Source organism: Oncorhynchus mykiss, chromosome 26 (assembly GCF_057628025.1).
Source record: "Oncorhynchus mykiss isolate SJ-2025 chromosome 26, ASM5762802v1, whole genome shotgun sequence".
NCBI classification, from domain to species: domain Eukaryota; kingdom Metazoa; phylum Chordata; class Actinopteri; order Salmoniformes; family Salmonidae; genus Oncorhynchus; species Oncorhynchus mykiss.
The window spans coordinates 51,606,607-51,628,701 of NC_143047.1; the positions used below are offsets into that span (position 1 = coordinate 51,606,607).

Here is a 22,095-nt window from a genome sequence, read left to right on the forward strand (position 1 = left end):
CTCCAGAGTTGTCTGTCTGTCAGGACTGCCCCCCCAGGTCCAGAGTTGTCTGTCTGTCAGGACTGGCCCCCCAGGTCCAGAGTTGTCTGTCTGTCAGGACTGCCCCCCCCCAGGTCCAGAGTTGTCTGTCTGTCAGGACTGGCCCCCCCAGGTCCAGAGTTGTCTGTCTGTCTGTCTGTCAGGACTGCCCCCCCAGGTCCAGATTTGTCTGTCTGTCAGGACTGCCCCCCAAGGTCCAGATTTGTCTGTCTGTCAGGACTGGCCCCCCCAGGTCCAGAGTTGTCTGTCTGTCAGGACTGGCCCCCCCAGGTCCAGATTTGTCTGTCTGTCAGGACTGGCCCCCCCAGGTCCAGAGTTGTCTGTCTGTCAGGACTGGCCCCCCAAGGTCCAGAGTTGTCTGTCTGTCAGGACAGCCCCCCCAGGTCCAGAGTTGTCTGTCTGTCAGGACTGCCCCCCAAGGTCCAGAGTTGTCTGTCTGTCTGTCTGTCAGGACTGGCCCCCCCAGGTCCAGAGTTGTCTGTCTGTCTGTCTGTCAGGACTGCCCCCCCAGGTCCAGATTTGTCTGTCTGTCAGGACTGCCCCCCAAGGTCCAGATTTGTCTGTCTGTCAGGACTGGCCCCCCCAGGTCCAGAGTTGTCTGTCTGTCAGGACTGGCCCCCCCAGGTCCAGATTTGTCTGTCTGTCAGGACTGGCCCCCCCAGGTCCAGAGTTGTCTGTCTGTCAGGACTGGCCCCCCAAGGTCCAGAGTTGTCTGTCTGTCAGGACTGCCCCCCCAGGTCCAGAGTTGTCTGTCTGTCAGGACTGCCCCCCCAGGTCCAGATTTGTCTGTCTGTCAGGACTGGCCCCCCCAGGTCCAGAGTTGTCTGTCTGTCAGGACTGCCCCCCCAGGTCCAGATTTGTCTGTCTGTCAGGACTGGCCCCCCCAGGTCCAGAGTTGTCTGTCTGTCAGGACTGGCCCCCCCAGGTCCAGATTTGTCTGTCTGTCAGGACTGCCCCCCAAGGTCCAGAGTTGTCTGTCTGTCAGGACTGCCCCCCCAGGTCCAGATTTGTCTGTCTGTCAGGACTGCCCCCCAAGGTCCAGAGTTGTCTGTCTGTCAGGACTGGCCCCCCAAGGTCCAGAGTTGTCTGTCTGTCAGGACTGCCCCCCCAGGTCCAGAGTTGTCTGTCTGTCAGGACTGCCCCCCCAGGTCCAGAGTTGTCTATCTGTCAGGACTGCCCCCCAAGGTCCAGAGTTGTCTGTCTGTCAGGACTGGCCCCCCAAGGTCCAGAGTTGTCTATCTGTCAGGACTGCCCCCCAAGGTCCAGATTTGTCTGTCTGTCAGGACTGGCCCCCCCAGGTCCAGAGTTGTCTGTCTGTCAGGACTGGCCCCCTAGGTCCAGAGTTGTCTGTCTGTCAGGACTGCCCCCCCAGGTCCAGAGTTGTCTGTCTGTCAGGACTGGCCCCCCCAGGTCCAGAGTTGTCTGTCTGTCAGGACTGGCCCCCCCCAGGTCCAGAGTTGTCTGTCTGGACTGCCTCTCAGTGCGTCCCTCCCTCTACATATCACGTGATAACCATATATTAACTGTATATCTAAACCTTTTAAAGTCCTGCGGTCTGAGTGAGTACGGTGGGGAGGACAGTAGTGGTTATCTGAGGGGGGTGGCGTGACGGAGAAGGGAATAGCCGTGTTAAATTCCCTCTTATTGGTGGAAACGTGCTGCCCTGTCCAATGGGAGGCCTCGTGGTTGGTGGGTGATTTCCTATCGATCTCCCTCTGGATGGATGTCTGTGTAAAGAAAGGACAAATGTTCAAAATAAATGTATTTTTGTATATGAGTGAAGTTGTAAATATGTTGAAGTAGCACAGATTTGACGAGTTGTACCATGTTTATCAGACTGAAACACTTTGTACAGAATAAAACTATCCAGCTATGATATGGTCCCACATCTGTTTGGTCGCGCCCCTTGCCCCTGCGCCCCTGCGCCCCTTCCCCCCTGCGCCCCTTCCCCCCTGCACCCCTCCCACCTGCGCCCTTCCCCTATACCCGCGTTATCCTTCTGGGTCATATTTAAATGGTTTATACCCTCGTTATCCTTCTGGGTCATATTTAAATGGTTTATACCCTCGTTATCCTTCTGGGTCATATTTAAATGGTTTAAACCCTCGTTATCCTTCTGGGTCATACTTAAATGGTTTATACCCTCGTTATCCTTCTGGGTCATATTTAAATGGTTTAAACCCTCGTTATCCTTCTGGGTCATACTTAAATGGTTTAAACCCTCGTTATCCTTCTGGGTCATACTTAAATGGTTTATACCCTCGTTATCCTTCTGGGTCATATTTAAATGGTTTAAACCCTCGTTATCCTTCTGGGTCATACTTAAATGGTTTAAACCCTCGTTATCCTTCTGGGTCATATTTAAACGGTTTATACCCTCGTTATCCTTCTGGGTCATATTTAAATGGTTTAAACCCTCGTTATCCTTCTGGGTCATATTTAAATGGTTTATACCCTCGTTATCCTTCTGGGTCATACTTAAATGGTTTAAACCCTCGTTATCCTTCTGGGTCATACTTAAATGGTTTAAACCCTCGTTATCCTTCTGGGTCATATTTAAATGGTTTAAACCCTCGTTAGCCTTCTGGGTCATATTTAAACGGTTCTGTCAGAGAGGATGTCAGCGAGACTGTAAAACCCATCTATCTATATCCCATCTAATTGGTTGTGTTGATTCTGAAATGGTGTTTCTTTACGGTCAGTAATGCTTTGTTGTCCAATATTTCATGTTCTAGTACATTTCATTAGGATGGGCTCCCTGAGGTCAGACGTCTGTTTGATCACAATACAGGAGACTCACCTGCTCTGAGGAGGGGAGAGAGATACAGGTTACTAACACAATACAGGAGACTCACCTGCTCTGAGGAGTGGAGAGAGATACAGGTTACTAACACAATACAGGAGACTCACCTGCTCTGAGGAGGGGAGAGAGATACCAGTAACTGACACACAATACAGGAGACTCACCTGCTCTGAGGAGGGGAGAGAGATACAGGTATCTGACACAATACAGGAGACTCACCTGCTCTGAGGAGTGAGGAGATACCAGTAACTGACACACAATACAGGAGACTAACCTGCTCTGAGGATGGGAGAGAGATACAGGTATCTGACACACAATACAGGAGACTCACCTGCTCTGAGGAATTGAGAGATACAGGTAACTGACACAATACAGGAGACTCACCTGCTCTGAGGAGTGGAGAGAGATACAGGTAACTGACACACAATACAGGAGACTCACCTGCTCTGAGGAGGGGAGAGAGATACAGGTGACTGACACAATACAGGAGACTCACCTGCTCTGAGGAGTAGCTGTAATCTAATCTTTGTTTTATTTTCCTGACAGATATAATCTGTTGTTCTGAAATCTCAAAGTATTGAAACTCTATGATTTTAAATGCAGAAATGGTTTTACATTTTTACTTAATATGTGTAGTTTATTACCTAAAAAATGTCAAGATCTGGGCCTCTGATATTTTGTATTGTATCTGAGACCGAGTTAACTGATAAAACCCTGGACTCTAATGTTGCTATGGATGGTTACAATGTGTTTAGGGCTGGTAGGAAAGGCAACGGTGGTGGTGTTACTATGGATGGTTACAATGTGTTTAGGGCTGGTAGGAAAGGCAACGGTGGTGGTGTTTCTATGGATGGTTACAATGTGTGTAGGGCTGGTAGGAAAGGCAACGGTGGTGGTGTTTCTATGGATGGTTACAATGTGTTTAGGGCTGGTAGGAAAGGCAACGGTGGTGGTGTTTCTATGGATGGTTACAATGTGTTTAGGGCTGGTAGGAAAGGTAACGGTGGTGGTGTTTCTATGGATGGTTACAATGTGTTTAGGGCTGGTAGGAAAGGCAACGGTGGTGGTGTTTCTATGGATGGTTACAAAGTGTTTAGGGTTGGTAGGAAAGGCAACGGTGGTGGTGTTACTATGGATGGTTACAATGTGTTTAGGGCTGGTAGGAAAGGCAACGGTGGTGGTGTTTCTATGGATGGTTACAATGTGTTTAGGGCTGGTAGGAAAGGCAACGGTGGTGGTGTTTCTATGGATGGTTACAATGTGTTTAGGGCTGGTAGGAAAGGCAACGGTGGTGGTGTTACTATGGATGGTTACAATGTGTTTAGGGCTGGTAGGAAAGGCAACGGTGGTGGTGTTACTATGGATGGTTACAATGTGTTTAGGGCTGGTAGGAAAGGCAACGGTTGTGGTGTTTCTATGGATGGCTACAATGTGTTTAGGGCTGGTAGGAAAGGCAACGGTGGTGGTGTTTCTATGGATGGTTACAATGTGTTTAGGGCTGGTAGGAAAGGCAACGGTGGTGGTGTTTCTATGGATGGTTACAATGTGTTTAGGGCTGGTAGGAAAGGCAACGGTGGTGGTGTTTCTATGGATGGTTACAATGTGTTTAGGGCTGGTAGGAAAGGCAACGGTGGTGGTGTTGCTATTTACACAAGGAATCTTCTTTCTGTGTCTCTGTTAAAGGCCACCTCCAGTCCTAAACTATTATACTTGTTGGCTTTAAGTCTTCAGTTGTGTTCAAAGTCAAGAATAACAGTTATAGGAATCTACCGTCTACCTTCCGCCAAGAAGTGTGTACTAAACAAACTCCCTGATTTAATTACCATTTTTATTACCCCAGAGGTGTTGATCGCTGGATATTTTAATCTTGCATGGATGCTGGAAGCTGACTGCCTACATAACTGTTGTACTAATCTAAATTTGACCCAGCTGATTACAAAGCCCACTCGTCCAAACTTAAAGGACTCTATGAAATCGACTTTGATTGACCTCATATTTACAAATACTCCAGAGTAATATTCTGGGGTATTTGCTGTGGATATTAGTGACCGCTGTCCCATTGTTTGTGTCAGGGATATCCAGATGCCTCGATCCAAGCCTCATTTTATCAACGAGAGACATTTTAAACATTTCAACGAACTGGCCTTTTATTGGTGACCTTTATTTTGGTGACTTTGATCGTATTGCTTCTGTACCTGACCCAGAGTGGGCTCTGAACCACGTCTCATGTTTTACATTGTATTGCTTCTGTACCTGACCCAGAGTGGGCTCTGAACCACGTCTCATGTTTTACATTGTATTGCTTCTGTACCTGACCCAGAGTGGGCTCTGAACCACGTCTCATGTTTTACAGTGTATTGCTTCTGTACCTGACCCAGAGTGGGCTCTGAACCACGTCTCATGTTTTACATTGTATTGCTTCTGTACCTGACCCAGAGTGGGCTCTGAACCACGTCTCATGTTTTACATTGTATTGCTTCTGTACCTGACCCAGAGTGGGCTCTGAACCACGTCTCATGTTTTACATTGTATTGCTTCTGTACCTGATCCAGAGTGGGCTCTGAACCACGTCTCATGTTTTACATTGTATTGCTTCTGTACCTGACCCAGAGTGGGCTCTGAACCACGTCTCATGTTTTACATTGTATTGTAGATAAACATGTTCCCTTAGAATTAATAGAATTAAAAGTAGGTCTTGCCCTTGGTTCAGTCCAGAGCTATCTGAAGTCATGCACATCAGGGATGCTGCCTGGGCCAAAGCTAGATTCCCAGACTGGCAGTCTTTCAGGAAGTTGAGAAATCCGTGTAAAATAAGTTTTAAAAAGCTAAATCCATTAAGCCAATACACTATCTGAATGTACAGGGAACTCAGCTACATTTTGGGAAGCTGTTAAAATCCCTGAAGGGATGTATCTCTTCTTCTCTCCCTCAATAAATGAATTCATTTAGATTCCCTGGCCCTATTACTGACAACATGGATATCATTAATGGGTTTAAATCACCTTTATCTCTGAATGTATATCAAAGGCAGCTTGGTGGAAATCTATTGAATGATAGTGAAAATACATGAATTCATTTAGATTCCCTGGTCCTATTACTGACAACATGGATATCATTAATGGGTTTAAACCACCATTATCTCTGAATGTATATCAAAGGCAGCTTGGTGGAAATCTATTGAATGATAGTGAAAATACATGAATTCATTTAGATTCCCTGGCCCTATTACTGACAACATGGATATCATTAATGGGTTTAAATCACCTTTATCTCTGAATGTATATCAAAGGCAGCTTGGTGGAAATGCTGCTCAGGAGTTTTCCTTTTTTCTGAAATTCACTGATAAAGAAGTCCTGGATGCTTTGTTAACGTTAGACATGATCGAATCCCCTGATCATTTGGAGCCTGGTCGTGCTGAAGTGTGCATCACCTCTTATTGCCGTCTCAGTAGCCCACATTTTTAATTTAACGTTGTTAACAGGAAGTTTTCCAAGGAAATCTGCATATGTGCTGCCATTCCATCAGCCCACATTGAGCTGGTTTCCCAATATCAGTACCTGGGAGTCTGGATTGATGACAAGTGTGAGCCCACATTGAGCTGGTTTCCCAATATCAGTACCTGGGAGTCTGGATTGATGACCAGTGTGAGCCCACATTGAGCTGGTTTCCCCAATATCAGTACCTGGGAGTCTGGATTGATGACAAGTGTGAGCCCACATTGAGCTGGTTTCCCCCATATCAGTACCTGGGAGTCTGGATTGATGACAAGTGTGAGCCCACATTGAGCTGGTTTCCCCAATATCAGTACCTGGGAGTCTGGATTGATGACAAGTGTGAGCCCACATTGAGCTGGTTTCCCCAATATCAGTACCTGGGAGTCTGGATTGATGACAAGTGTGAGCCCACATTGAGCTGGTTTCCCCAATATCAGTACCTGGGAGTCTGGATTGATGACCAGAGTGAGCCCACATTGAGCTGGTTTCCCCAATATCAGTACCTGGGAGTCTGGATTGATGACAGGTGTGAGCCCACATTGAGCTGGTTTCCCCAATATCAGTACCTGGGAGTCTGGGTTGATGACCAGTGTGAGCCCACATTGAGCTGGTTTCCCCAATATCAGTACCTGGGAGTCTGGCTTGATGACAAGTGTGAGCCCACATTGAGCTGGTTTCCCAATATCAGTACCTGGGAGTCTGGATTGATGACAAGTGTGAGCCCACATTGAGCTGGTTTCCCCAATATCAGTACCTGGGAGTCTGGATTGATGACCAGTGTGAGCCCACATTGAGCTGGTTTCCCAATATCAGTACCTGGGAGTCTGGATTGATGACAAGTGTGAGCCCACATTGAGCTGGTTTCCCAATATCAGTACCTGGGAGTCTGGATTGATGACAAGTGTGAGCCCACATTGAGCTGGTTTCCCAATATCAGTACCTGGGAGTCTGGATTGATGACAAGTGTGAGCCCACATTGAGCTGGTTTCCCCAATATCAGTACCTGGGAGTCTGGGTTGATGACCAGTGTGAGCCCACATTGAGCTGGTTTCCCCAATATCAGTACCTGGGAGTCTGGGTTGATGACCAGTGTGAGCCCACATTGAGCTGGTTTCCCCAATATCAGTACCTGGGAGTCTGGATTGATGACAAGTGTGAGCCCACATTGAGCTGGTTTCCCAATATCAGTACCTGGGAGTCTGGATTGATGACAAGTGTGAGCCCACATTGAGCTGGTTTCCCCAATATCAGTACCTGGGAGTCTGGATTGATGACCAGTGTGAGCCCACATTGAGCTGGTTTCCCAATATCAGTACCTGGGAGTCTAGATTGATGACAAGTGTGAGCCCACATTGAGCTGGTTTCCCAATATCAGTACCTGGGAGTCTGGATTGATGACAAGTGTGAGCCCACATTGAGCTGGTTTCCCCAATATCAGTACCTGGGAGTCTGGATTGATGACAAGTGTGAGCCCACATTGAGCTGGTTTCCCAATATCAGTACCTGGGAGTCTGGATTGATGACAAGTGTGAGCCCACATTGAGCTGGTTTCCCCAATATCAGTACCTGGGAGTCTGGATTGATGACAAGTGTGAGCCCACATTGAGCTGGTTTCCCCAATATCAGTACCTGGGAGTCTGGATTGATGACAAGTGTGAGCCCACATTGAGCTGGTTTCCCAATATCAGTACCTGGGAGTCTGGATTGATGACAAGTGTGAGCCCACATTGAGCTGGTTTCCCAATATCAGTACCTGGGAGTCTGGATTGATGACAAGTGTGAGCCCACATTGAGCTTGTTTCTCAATATAAGTACCTGGGAGTCTGGTTGATGACAAGTTGTCCTTCGAGCTGATATAAAACATCTGACTAAGAAGCTATCCGTACAGCGCCCCCTATTCCGTACAGCGCCCCCTATTCCGTACAGCGCCCACTATTCCGTACAGCGCCCACTATTCCGTACAGCGCCCCCTATTCCGTACAGCGCCCCCTATTCCGTACAGCGCCCCCTATTCCGTACAGCGCCCCCTATTCCGTACAGCGCCCACTATTCCGTACAGCGCCCCCTATTCCGTACAGCGCCCACTATTCCGTACAGCGCCCACTATTCCGTACAGCGCCCACTATTCCGTACAGCGCCCCCTATTCCGTATAGCACTCACTATTACATACTGTATACCACTGGTGGGAGTGACCAAAGCACCAACGCCGTTTATCAAACTCCAGGTGTTTATATTAGTTGAATAACATGATAAGAGCTCTTTGACCAGTTGGATAACATGATAAGAGCTCTTTGGCCAGTCAGACCAGTTGGATAACATGGTAATAGAGCTCTTTGACCAGTTGAATAACATGGTAAGAGCTCTTTGGCCAGTTGAATAACATGGTACTAGAGCTCTTTGGCCAGTCAGATAACATGATAATAGAGCTCTTTGACCAGTCAGACCAGTTGGATAACATGATAAGAGCTCTTTGGCCAGTTGGATAACATGGTAATAGAGCTCTTTGGCCAGTCCGATAACATGGTAATAGAGCTCTTTGGCCAGTCAGACCAGTTGGAGAACATGATAAGAGCTCTTTGGCCAGTCATACCAGTTGGATAACATGGTAATAAAGCTCTTTGACCAGTCAGACCAGTTGGATAACATGATAATAGATCTCTTTGGCTAGTCAGACCAGTTGGATAACATGGTAATAGACCTCCCGATCACTAGGCTTCAGTAGCAGAGATGTTCTGTTACCTACTGTACAGACACTAGGCTACAGTAGCAGAGATGTTCTGTTACCTACTGTACAGACACTAGGCTACAGTAGCAGAGATGTTCTGTTACCTACTGTACAGACACTAGGCTACAGTAGCAGAGATGTTATGTTACCTACTGTACAGACACTAGGCTTCAGTAGCAGAGATGTTCTGTTACCTACTGTACAGACACTAGGCTACAGTAGCAGAGATGTTCTGTTACCTACTGTACAGACACTAGGCTACAGTAGCAGAGATGTTCTGTTACCTACTGTACAGACACTAGGCTACAGTAGCAGAGATGTTCTGTTACCTACTGTACAGACACTAGGCTACAGTAGCAGAGATGTTCTGTTACCTACTGTACAGACACTAGGCTACAGTAGCAGAGATGTTCTGTTACCTACTGTACAGACACTAGGCTACAGTAGCAGAGATGTTCTGTTACCTACTGTACAGACACTAGGCTACAGTAGCAGAGATGTTCTGTTACCTACTGTAGACACTAGACTACAGTAGCAGAGATGTTCTGTTTGACCCCTCCTATCAGTACACCTTGATGGAACCAGGAAGTTAGCAACGTTTGACCCCTCCTATCAATACACCTTGATGGAACCAGGAAGTTAGCAACGTTTGACCCCTCCTATCAGTACACCTTGATGGAATAAGGAAGTCAGCAACATTTGACTAGTTTCTGTATAACTGCATGTTTTGGTTGTTCACCTCATGTTAGTTATAGTGACAAACCTGCTGGACTGATCTGACCAGGTTCTCTCCCGATGGACTGATCTGACCAGGTTCTCTCCTGCTAGACTGATCTGACCAGGTTCTCTCCTGCTGGAAGCCTTGTATTTATAAACACATGTTGTACAGGGGTTTGGGTGTATATGGATTTAATAAACATCGATGAATCATTTTCTATCTGTTACTAGATGTGCTGGTCCATGCATTCAGGTTCAGCCAGTTCCCCCAGACACAGATTAAGACCTGGACTGAAGATTCTACATTGAACTTGTTTTTCAGTCCAGGGATGAATCTGTGTCTGGGAAACAGGCCCTGAATGTTTTAAACATTTCTGCAAGTACAAGTATTTTCCAAAATGCTTAAATACCAGTAAAAAAATAGTCTTCATACAACAACATTAAGCATGTTACAAGACAGATGGCTGGACCCCTGCAGTCCATGATGGTACGGTCCTGTTCATATTCTTCGAGCCTTGCGAGGGCGACAACCATTGTGTGGTACGGGGGTGTTGTCTGTGATGGACACAACCTCCAATCCTCCCATGGTCAGACCCTTGATGGCAGACTGCACACAGAGAGAAATGCATCAGAACTGAGTCAAATTACTTTTCCTCATCTCTACAAGATTCTGACAGATTCAAAACCAGATGTTTAATTAACCAGGTAAATTGACTGAGAACACATTCTAATTTGGGATACAGGGTGGTCTGCTGCTGGTTAAAACAGTGGGATACAGGGTGGTCTGCGGCTGGTTAAAGCCAGCAGTGAGATACAGGGTGGTCTGCTGCTGGTTAACACAGTGGGATACAGGGTGGTCTGCTGCTGGTTAAAGCCAGCAGTGGGATACAGGGTGGTCTGCTGCTGGTTAAAGCCAGCAGTGGGATACAGGGTGGTCTGCTGCTGGTTAAAGCCAGCAGTGGGATACAGGGTGGTCTGCTGCTGGTTAAAGCCAGCAGTGGGATACAGGGTGGTCTGCTGCTGGTTAAAGCCAGCAGTGGGATACAGGGTGGTCTGCTGCTGGTTAAAGCCAGCAGTGGGATACAGGGTGGTCTGCTGCTGGTTAACACAGTGGGATACAGGGTGGTCTGCTGCTGGTTAACACAGTGGGATGCAGGGTGGTCTGATGCTGGTTAAAGCCAGCAGTGGGATGCAGGGTGGTCTGCAGCTGGTTAACACAGTGGGATGCAGAGTGGTCTGCTGCTGATTAAAACAGTGGGATACAGGGTGGTCTGCTGCTGGTTAAAGCCAACAGTGGGATACAGGGTGGTCTGCTGCTGTTTAAAGCCAGCAGTGGGATACAGGGTGGTCTGCTGCTGTTTAAAGCCAGCAGTGGGATACAGGGTGGTCTGCTGCTGGTTAAAGCCAGCAGTGGGATACAGGTTGGTCTGCTGCTGGTTAAAGCCAGCAGTGGGATACAGGGTGGTCTGCTGCTGGTTAAAGCCAGCAGTGGGATACAGGGTGGTCTGCTGCTGGTTAAAGCCAGCAGTGGGATACAGGGTGGACTGCTGCTGGTTAAAGCCAGCAGTGGGATACAGGGTGGTCTGCTGCTGGTTAAAGCCAGCAGTGGGATACAGGGTGGTCTGCTGCTGGTTAACACAGTGGGATACAGGGTGGTCTGCAGGGTGGGCTGATGCTGGTTAAAGCCAGCAGTGGGATGCAGGGTGGTCTGCAGCTGGTTAACACAGTGGGATGCAGAGTGGTCTGCTGGTTAAAACAGTGGGATACAGGGTGGTCTGCTGCTGGTTAAAGCCAGCAGTGGGATACAGGGTGGTCTGCTGCTGGTTAAAGCCAGCAGTGGGATACAGGGTGGTCTGCTGCTGGTTAAAGCCAGCAGTGGGATACAGGGTGGTCTGCTGCTGGTTAAAGCCAACAGTGGGATACAGGGTGGTCTGCTGCTGGTTAAAGCCAACAGTGGGATACAGGGTGGTCTGCTGCTGTTTAAAGCCAGCAGTGGGATACAGGGTGGTCTGCTGCTGGTTAAAGCCAGCAGTGGGATACAGGTTGGTCTGCTGCTAGTTAAAGCCAGCAGTGGGATACAGGTTGGTCTGCTGCTTGTTAAAGCCAGCAGTGGGATACAGGGTGGTCTGCTGCTGGTTAAAGCCAGCAGTGGGATACAGGTTGGTCTGCTGCTGGTTAAAGCCAGCAGTGGGATACAGGTTGGTCTGCTGCTGGTTAAAGCCAGCAGTGGGATACAGGGTGGTCTGCTGCTGTTTAAAGCCAGCAGTGGGATACAGGGTGGTCTGCTGCTGGTTAAAGCCAGCAGTGGGATACAGGGTGGTCTGCTGCTGGTTAAAGCCAGCAGTGGGATACAGGGTGGTCTGCTGCTGGTTAACGCCAGCAGTGGGATACAGGGTGGTCTGCTGCTGGTTAAAGCCAGCAGTGGGATACAGGGTGGTCTGCTGCTGGTTAAAGCCAGCAGTGGGATACAGGGTGGTCTGCTGCTGGTTAAAGCCAGCAGTGGGATACAGGGTGGTCTGCTGCTGGTTAACACAGTGGGATGCAGGGTGGTCTGCTGCTGGTTAAAGCCAGCAGTGGGATACAGGGTGGTCTGCTGCTGGTTAAAGCCAGCAGTGGGATACAGGGTGGTCTGCTGCTGGTTAAAGCCAGCAGTGGGATACAGGGTGGTCTGCTGCTGGTTAACACAGTGGGATACAGGGTGATCTGCTGCTGGTTAAAGCCAGCAGTGGGATGCAGGGTGGTCTGCAGCTGGTTAACACAGTGGGATACAGGTTGGTCTGCTGCTGGTTAAAACAGTGGGATACAGGGTGGTCTGCTGCTGGTTAAAGCCAGCAGTGGGATACAGGGTGGTCTGCTGCTGGTTAAAGCCAGCAGTGGGATACAGGGGGGTCTGCTGCTGGTTAAAGCCAGCAGTGGGATACAGGGTGGTCTGCTGCTGGTTAAAGCCAGCAGTGGGATACAGGGTGGTCTGCTGCTGGTTAAAGCCAGCAGTGGGATACAGGGTGGTCTGCTGCTGGTTAACACAGTGGGATGCAGGGTGGTCTGATGCTGGTTAAAGCCAGCAGTGGGATACAGGTTGGTCTGCTGCTGGTTAAAGCCAGCAGTGGGATACAGGGTGGTCTGCTGCTGGTTAAAGCCAGCAGTGGGATACAGGGTGGTCTGCTGCTGGTTAAAGCCAGCAGTGGGATACAGGGTGGTCTGCTGCTGGTTAAAGCCAGCAGTGGGATACAGGGTGGTCTGCTGCTGGTTAAAGCCAGCAGTGGGATACAGGGTGGACTGCTGCTGGTTAAAGCCAGCAGTGGGATACAGGGTGGTCTGATGCTGGTTAAAGCCAGCAGTGGGATACAGGGTGGTCTGCTGCTGGTTAAAGCCAGCAGTGGGATACAGGGTGGTCTGCTGCTGGTTAAAGCCAGCAGTGGGATACAGGGTGGTCTGCTGCTGGTTAAAGCCAGCAGTGGGATACAGGGTGGTCTGCTGCTGGTTAACACAGTGGGATACAGGGTGGTCTGCAGGGTGGGCTGATGCTGGTTAAAGCCAGCAGTGGGATGCAGGGTGGTCTGCAGCTGGTTAACACAGTGGGATGCAGAGTGGTCTGCTGGTTAAAACAGTGGGATACAGGGTGGTCTGCTGCTGGTTAAAGCCAGCAGTGGGATACAGGGTGGTCTGCTGCTGGTTAAAGCCAGCAGTGGGATACAGGGTGGTCTGCTGCTGGTTAAAGCCAGCAGTGGGATACAGGGTGGTCTGCTGCTGGTTAAAGCCAACAGTGGGATACAGGGTGGTCTGCTGCTGGTTAAAGCCAACAGTGGGATACAGGGTGGTCTGCTGCTGTTTAAAGCCAGCAGTGGGATACAGGGTGGTCTGCTGCTGGTTAAAGCCAGCAGTGGGATACAGGTTGGTCTGCTGCTGGTTAAAGCCAGCAGTGGGATACAGGTTGGTCTGCTGCTTGTTAAAGCCAGCAGTGGGATACAGGTTGGTCTGCTGCTGGTTAAAGCCAGCAGTGGGATACAGGGTGGTCTGCTGCTGGTTAAAGCCAGCAGTGGGATACAGGTTGGTCTGCTGCTGGTTAAAGCCAGCAGTGGGATACAGGGTGGTCTGCTGCTGGTTAAAGCCAGCAGTGGGATACAGGGTGGTCTGCTGCTGGTTAAAGCCAGCAGTGGGATACAGGGTGGTCTGCTGCTGTTTAAAGCCAGCAGTGGGATACAGGGTGGTCTGCTGCTGGTTAAAGCCAGCAGTGGGATACAGGGTGGTCTGCTGCTGGTTAAAGCCAGCAGTGGGATACAGGGTGGTCTGCTGCTGGTTAAAGCCAGCAGTGGGATACAGGGTGGTCTGCTGCTGGTTAAAGCCAGCAGTGGGATACAGGGTGGTCTGCTGCTGGTTAACACCAGCAGTGGGATACAGGGTGGTCTGCTGCTGGTTAACACAGTGGGATGCAGGGTGGGCTGATGCTGGTTAAAGCCAGCAGTGGGATGCAGGGTGGTCTGCAGCTGGTTAACACAGTGGGATGCAGAGTGGTCTGCTGCTGGTTAAAACAGTGGGATACAGGGTGGTCTGCTGCTGGTTAAAGCCAGCAGTGGGATACAGGGTGGTCTGCTGCTGGTTAAAGCCAGCAGTGGGATACAGGGTGGTCTGCTGCTGGTTAAAGCCAGCAGTGGGATACAGGGTGGTCTGCTGCTGGTTAAAGCCAGCAGTGGGATGCAGGGTGGTCTGCTGCTTGTTAAAACAGTGGGATACAGGGTGGTCTGCTGCTGGTTAAAGCCAACAGTGGGATACAGGGTGGTCTGCTGCTGGTTAAAGCCAACAGTGGGATACAGGGTGGTCTGCTGCTGTTTAAAGCCAGCAGTGGGATACAGGGTGGTCTGCTGCTGGTTAAAGCCAGCAGTGGGATACAGGGTGGTCTGCTGCTGGTTAAAGCCAGCAGTGGGATACAGGTTGGTCTGCTGCTGGTTAAAGCCAGCAGTGGGATACAGGGTGGTCTGCTGCTGGTTAAAGCCAGCAGTGGGATACAGGGTGGTCTGCTGCTGGTTAAAGCCAGCAGTGGGATACAGGGTGGTCTGCTGCTGTTTAAAGCCAGCAGTGGGATACAGGGTGGTCTGCTGCTGGTTAAAGCCAGCAGTGGGATACAGGGTGGTCTGCTGCTGGTTAAAGCCAGCAGTGGGATACAGGGTGGTCTGCTGCTGGTTAAAGCCAGCAGTGGGATACAGGTTGGTCTGCTGCTGGTTAAAGCCAGCAGTGGGATACAGGTTGGTCTGCTGCTGGTTAAAGCCAGCAGTGGGATACAGGTTGGTCTGCTGCTGGTTAAAGCCAGCAGTGGGATACAGGGTGGTCTGCTGCTGGTTAAAGCCAGCAGTGGGATACAGGGTGGTCTGCTGCTGGTTAAAGCCAGCAGTGGGATACAGGGTGGTCTGCTGCTGTTTAAAGCCAGCAGTGGGATACAGGGTGGTCTGCTGCTGGTTAAAGCCAGCAGTGGGATACAGGGTGGTCTGCTGCTGGTTAAAGCCAGCAGTGGGATACAGGGTGGTCTGCTGCTGGTTAAAGCCAGCAGTGGGATACAGGTTGGTCTGCTGCTGGTTAAAGCCAGCAGTGGGATACAGGTTGGTCTGCTGCTGGTTAAAGCCAGCAGTGGGATACAGGTTGGTCTGCTGCTGGTTAAAGCCAGCAGTGGGATACAGGGTGGTCTGCTGCTGGTTAAAGCCAGCAGTGGGATACAGGGTGGTCTGCTGCTGGTTAAAACCAGCAGTGGGATTCAGGGTGGTCTGCTGCTGGTTAAAGCCAGGGTGGTCTGCTGCTGGTTAAAGCCAGCAGTGGGATACAGGTTGGTCTGCTGCTGGTTAAAGCCAGCATTGGGATACAGGTTGGTCTGCTGCTGGTTAAAGCCAGCATTGGGATACAGGGTGGTCTGCTGCTGGTTAAAGCCAGCAGTGGGATACAGGGTGGTCTGCTGCTGGTTAAAGCCAGCAGTGGGATACAGTGTGGTCTGCTGCTGGTTAAAGCCAGCAGTGGGATACAGTGTGGTCTGCTGCTGGTTAAAGCCAGCAGTGGGATACAGGGTGGTCTGCTGCTGGCAAACTGCTGGGATAACGTCAGAGTGGGGGGAGATGCATCATGTGAACACTATCTCTACGGTATGAATTCTGCATTTCATCAAAAAAGGTTCTCACCAAGCGTCCAGGACCCAGACCTTTCACCAACACGCGGACAAACGTCACCCCCACCGCTGTGGCCTTCTGCCCAGGAGAAGAAGAATACAGGACCATTCATCAGGAAACACAAATTCATCTTTTTGCCAGTTTGTTTTAGGCTCTAGTGCCATCTAGTGGAGAACCGATGTCTCTGTTGTCTGTAGCAGCCAGACTACAACTATTAACTATACGTCTACTTGATCTATATTTTCCATGTGGTCTCATCTTACCGCTGCAGCTGAGATGCCTGCTGTCTGAGCAGCGATGGGAGTGGACTTCTTGACGTTCTTGAACCCCTCGGTTCCACACGATGTTCTGACCATGAACTGGCCCTCACAGTCTGTCACCTGGACATGTGTACTGGAGGGAGACATTAATATACAGTGCCTTGCGAAAGTATTCGGCCCCCTTGAACTTTGCGACCTTTTGACACATTTTTTATGGCTTCAAACATAAAGATATAAAACTGTATTTTTTTGTGAAGAATCAACAAGTGGGACACAATCATGAAGTGGAACGACATTTATTGGATATTTCAAACTTTTAACAAATCAAAAACTGAAAAATTGGGCGTGCAAAATTATTCAGCCCCTTTACTTTCAGTGCAGCAAACTCTCTCCAGAAGTTCAGTGAGGATCTCTGAATGATCCAATGTTGACCTAAATGACTAATGATGATAAATACAATCCACCCGTGTGTAATCAAGTCTCCATATAAATGCACCTGCACTGTGATAGTCTCAGAGGTCCGTTAAAAGCGCAGAGAGCATCATGAAGAACAAGGAACACACCAGGCAGGTCCGAGATACTGTTGTGAAGAAGTTTAAAGCCGGATTTGGATACAAAAAGATTTCCCAAGCTTTAAACATCCCAAGGAGCACTGTGCAAGCGATAATATTGAAATGGAAGGAGTATCAGACCACTGCAAATCTACCAAGACCTGGCCGTCCCTCTAAACTTTCAGCTCATACAAGGAGAAGACTGATCAGAGATGCAGCCAAGAGGCCCATGATCACTCTGGATGAACTGCATAGATCTACAGCTGAGGTGGGAGACTCTGTCCATAGGACAACAATCAGTCGTATATTGCACAAATCTGTCCTTTATGGAAGAGTGGCAAGAAGAAAGCCATTTCTTAAAGATATCCATAAAAAGTGTTGTTTAAAGTTTGCCACAAGCCACCTGGGAGACGACCAAACATGTGGAAGAAGGTTCTCTGGTCAGATGAAACCAAAATTGAACTTTTTGGCAACAATGCAAAACGTTATGTTTGGCGTAAAAGCAACACAGCTAAACACACCATCCCCACTGTCAAACATGGTGGTGGCAGCATCATGGTTTGGGCCTGCTTTTCTTCAGCAGGGACAGGGAAGATGGTTCAAATTGATGGGAAGATGGATGGAGCCAAATACAGGACCATTCTGGAAGAAAACCTGATGGAGTCTGCAAAAGACCTGAGACTGGGACGGAGATTTGTCTTCCAACAAGACAATGATCCAAAACATAAAGCAAAATCTACAATGGAATGGTTCAAAAATAAACATATCCAGGTGTTAGAATGGCCAAGTCAAAGTCCAGACCTGAATCCAATCGAGAATCTGTGGAAAGAACTGAAAACTGCTGTTCACAAATGCTCTCCATCCAACCTCACTGAGCTCGAGCTGTTTTGCAAGGAGGAATGGGAAAAAATGTCAGTCTCTCGATGTGCAAAACTGATAGAGACATACCCCAAGCGACTTATAGCTGTAATCGCAGCAAAAGGTGGCGCTACAAAGTATTAACTTAAGGGGGCTGAATAATTTTGCACGCCCAATTTTTCAGTTTTTGATTTATTAAAAAAGTTAAATATCCAATAAATGTCGTTCCACTTCATGATTGTGTCCCACTTGTTGTTGATTCTTCACAAAAAAATACAGTTTTATATCTTTATGTTTGAAGCCTGAAATGTGGCAAAAGTTCAAGGGGGCCGAATACTTTCGCAAGGCACTGTATATCACCTGGACATGTGTACTGAGGGGGACATTAATATATATCACCTGGACATGTGTACTGGAGGGGACACGTTAAAATATCAGCTATTCACATCAGTCTGTCACCTGGACATTAAAATATATCAGTTATTCACATCACTGTCTGTCACCTGGACATTAAAATATATCAGTTATTCACATCAGTCTGTCACCTGGACATTAAAATATATCAGTTATTCACATCACTGTCTCTCAGCTTACTTGTTATATGTGGCTTTGATATGTGCTATTGGCAACTCCTCGTACTTCTTCCCAGCCCATCTCAGCACACTGTCCTGGCCAGGCATCGGGGGGAGGTGACTTAGAGAGGAGGAAGAAACATGGGCAAACTGTTGGAAACACGTCTCGGTGAAACATATTACTAGTTTTAATGTCCCGTTGGTAGGAGTCTTAAATCGTAGATGGCCCAGTTTGTTTTCCAATGAGCACGTTGGCCAATAATACGGAGGGGAGTCGTGGTTTATAATACGGAGGGGAGTCGTGGTTTATAATACGGAGGGGAGTCGTGGTTTACCTACTCGTCTACGAATTCTTAGAATGCACCCCGCCCTCCTCCCCCTTTTCCTCCTTCCCCTTTTCTTCACGCTGATGACAGGGATTTGGGCCTCGTCTTGACAAAGCATTACATCCTCCATTCGAACTCATTAAATTAAAAAAACTCTGCGTCCAGTTCGAGGTGAGTAATCGCTGTTCAGATGACCAGGAGCTCTTTTCGGTCATAAGAGACGGTAGCAGCAACATTATGTACACAATAAGTTACAAACAATGTGAATAAAATAAATAGCCCAGTTGGTTAGGAGCCTGTAAAACAGCAGCCATCACCTCCAGCACCATAACTATACCTCAACTGGTAAACACGTTGAGGAAACTAAATTACTTGGTGTTGACTTAGAGTGTAAACTGTCATGGTAAAAACATATTGATTCAATGGTTGTAAAGATGGGGAGATGTGTCTGCTTTTCTGACACCACCCTCCAAAAAGCAAGTCCTGCAGGCTCTAGTTTGATCTTATCGTGAGTGTTGTCCAGTCATATGGTAAAGTCCTGCAGGCTCTAGTTTGATCTTATCGTGAGTGTTGTCCAGTCATATGGTCAAGTCCTGCAGGCTCTAGTTCGATCTTAGCTTGATTATTGTCCAGTCATATGGTCAGGTGCAACAAAGAAGGACCTAGTTAAGCTGCAGCTGGCCCAGAACAGAGCGGCATGTCTTGTCATCAGAAGGCTAAGATCAATACAGTCTCTCTGGGATGGAAGTAGAGGAGAGACTGATTGCAACATTATAAGAAACAGTCGTTAAATACCAAATTGTTTGCATAGTCAACTTACACAAATCTCTGACACACACACACTTACCCCGCCAGACATGCCACCAGGGGTCTTTTCACAGTCCCCAAATCCAGAACAACTTCCAGAAAGTGTACAGTATTACATAGAGCCATGATTACATTGAGCTCCCATCTGAGATCGCTCAAGTGAACAGCAAACCGGGTTTAAAAAATCCTAAAGCAACACCTCACAACACCTCACGGCACAACGCCTCTCCCCTATTTGACCTGGATATTGTGTGGGTACTGATATACAGGGATCCTATTAAAATACCCCAGATACCCAATAAGTCATGGGACAAAGGTGTCTTCTGTACGACGCTCGGGCTGAACATTAACAGGCATCGCTTGCAGTACGGTTTTGGAGGCATATGGACCTTATCTTTCAAATCAGAGAAATCCTTTTTTTTTTACTAAAAGGTTAAAATTACAACACATCTTTATAGGGTTAGTGTTCCCACAAGGCCATATCTCCATGGTTCATTGCTTGTTTACGAAGACCGATGGAACTACCTGTGTTAATTAGCTATCTAGCATGCTCTGTACACCTGTGTGTCAGCGAAACTCAGGAAGTGGAGCTGAATTTTATAGTTTTGCTGGATGGATCTGGGCAAAATGGACTATTGTTTTATTTTGAAGGATTGTTTCTCGCTGATGACACAGAGTTGGGATTGTAGCTCACATGAGCCAGTTGTGAGCGAAGCGAATGGCTGAGAGCTGTAGGGAGAAGGCAGAATGGCTGAGAGCTGTAGGCAGAATGGCTGAGAGCTGTAGGGAGAATGGCTGAGAGCTGTAGGGAGAATGGCTGAGAGCTGTAGGCAGAATGGCTGAGAGCTGTAGGCAGAATGGCTGAGAGCTGTAGGCAGAATGGCTGAGAGCTGTAGGCAGAATGGCTGAGAGCTGTAGGCAGAATGGCTGAGAGCTGTAGGGAGAATGGCTGAGAGCTGTAGGGAGAAGGCAGAATGCCACCTAGTCAGAGCTAGTGTTACCTGAAGTCTTTGGATATTTTCCCAGGTGTGGCTGAGACACTGGCATCCTCTTGCAACCTGACAGCACTGGAGGACACTGCTCTCTGCAGACCGCTGGTTCCACAACTATAACAGAGAATAAACCAATCAGCACACTGCAGACCGCTGGTTCTACAACTATAACAGAGAATAAACCAATCAGCACACTGCTCTCTGCAGACCGCAAATCAACTGGTTCATGTTGAGACAGTCCAGTAACTGCCCAGATCATCTAGTGAACAGGAATAGAAACACCACATGTGAAGGTGTTGGTTTCATGAGCTGAAATAAACAATCCCAGAAAAAGCTTATTTCTCTCAAATGATTTACACAAATGTGTTTTTATGTCCCTGTTAGTGAGCATTTCTCCTTTGCCAAGATAATCCATCCACCTGACAGGTGTGGCATATCAAGAAGCTTTTTGAGTTGGAGGCGTGCGTAGCCACGCAGTCATGGGTGAACAAGGAGTACAGGAGGGGGCTGAGCACCCACCCTCGTGGGGCCCCTGTGTTGAGGATCAGCGAAGTGGAGGTGTTGTTTCCTATCTTCACCACCTGGGGGCGGACCATCAGAAAGTCCAGGACCCAGTTGCACAGGGAGGGGTTGAGACCCAGGGCCTTGAGCTTAATAATGATGAATTTGGAAGGTACTGAGCTGTAGTCAAAGAACAGCATTCTTACATGGATGGGATAGGAGGGTGATTGCACTGCATAACCGGCCATGATTGGGATTCCCATAGGGCGACGCACAATTGGCCCAGCGTTGTCCGGGTTTGGCCAGTGTAGGCCATCATTGTAAATAAGATTTTGTTCTGACTTGCCTAGTTAAATAAAAGTTTATAAAAAAAATCAATAATAAGGCCCCACCCAGTCATGTGAAATCCATAGATTAGGGAATAATTAATTTTAATGGACTATTTTCCTTATATGAACTGCAACTCTGAAATGGTTCACTTGTCAATCAATGGCTGTTACACACACGAACTGAAATTGTTACATGTTGCGTTTATAATTTTGTTTCTTATTTATTTATTTTTTATTTTACTAGGCAAGTCAGTTAAGAACAAATTCTTATTTTCAATGACAGCCTAGGAACAGTGCCGACACATTTGTACCTTGTCAGCTCGGGGGTTTGAACTTGCAACCTTTCGTCCAACGCTCTAACCACTAGGCTACCCTGCCGCCCCCTAGTATAGATAGATAACTAAGGTAGCTGATCGGTTGAATGAAGTGTAGCAAGCTGGCAGTATACTTAAATCGGTAAAGGTCTTTGTCGAGTTTAAAGTACCACACTACCAGTTCTCAAACTAGCATCGTAAAATAACGTTAACTATCTGTCAATTGCATGCATGGGATTTCGTATAAAAAACGAGATACTTACATTGAGCCTCCTGCATTGAAGGAACCAGCAAACTGTTGGCAGGCACTCCTGAAAGAATTAGCTAATATACAATTTAATTTATGCATGATTAGATAATATAATTTAGCTACTAGAAACCAACAAGTCAACTAGCGTTACACAACAACATGTGTGACATTGAGGAGGTTTCCAATAGATAGCACAGTCACAAAGTCAAAATTAGCCATTTAGTATGACGCGTTTCCTGGAATAGTACATTATTAATAATGTGGGGGAGCGATTCAAATGATTAGAAAATATTTAGTTCTAAAATCTTATGCATAAACGTTTTTATTTCTACACTAAATATTTCTAAGATCAATTAAAAAAATATATGTATCAATGAATGATCTTAATATTAAATATTTTATATTTCAAA

The 22,095-nt window shown here is 47.8% G+C and overlaps 1 protein-coding gene across 1 annotated transcript; it reads right to left on the minus strand.

The window, feature by feature from the left end:
* Nucleotides 1-9,954: 9,954 nt before the first annotated feature.
* Nucleotides 9,955-21,906, minus strand: mrps11 (mitochondrial ribosomal protein S11). Its single transcript, XM_090222040.1, has 6 exons — nt 21,699-21,906; nt 20,301-20,405; nt 18,189-18,287; nt 16,189-16,318; nt 15,938-16,003; nt 9,955-10,386 (listed from the first exon to the last, which is right to left on the minus strand). The coding sequence occupies exons 1-6, from the start codon at nt 21,782-21,784 to the stop codon at nt 10,279-10,281; spliced, it is 594 nt and encodes a 197-aa protein (XP_090078166.1). The 5' UTR covers nt 21,785-21,906; the 3' UTR covers nt 9,955-10,278.
* Between the last annotated feature and the right edge of the window lie 189 nt (nt 21,907-22,095).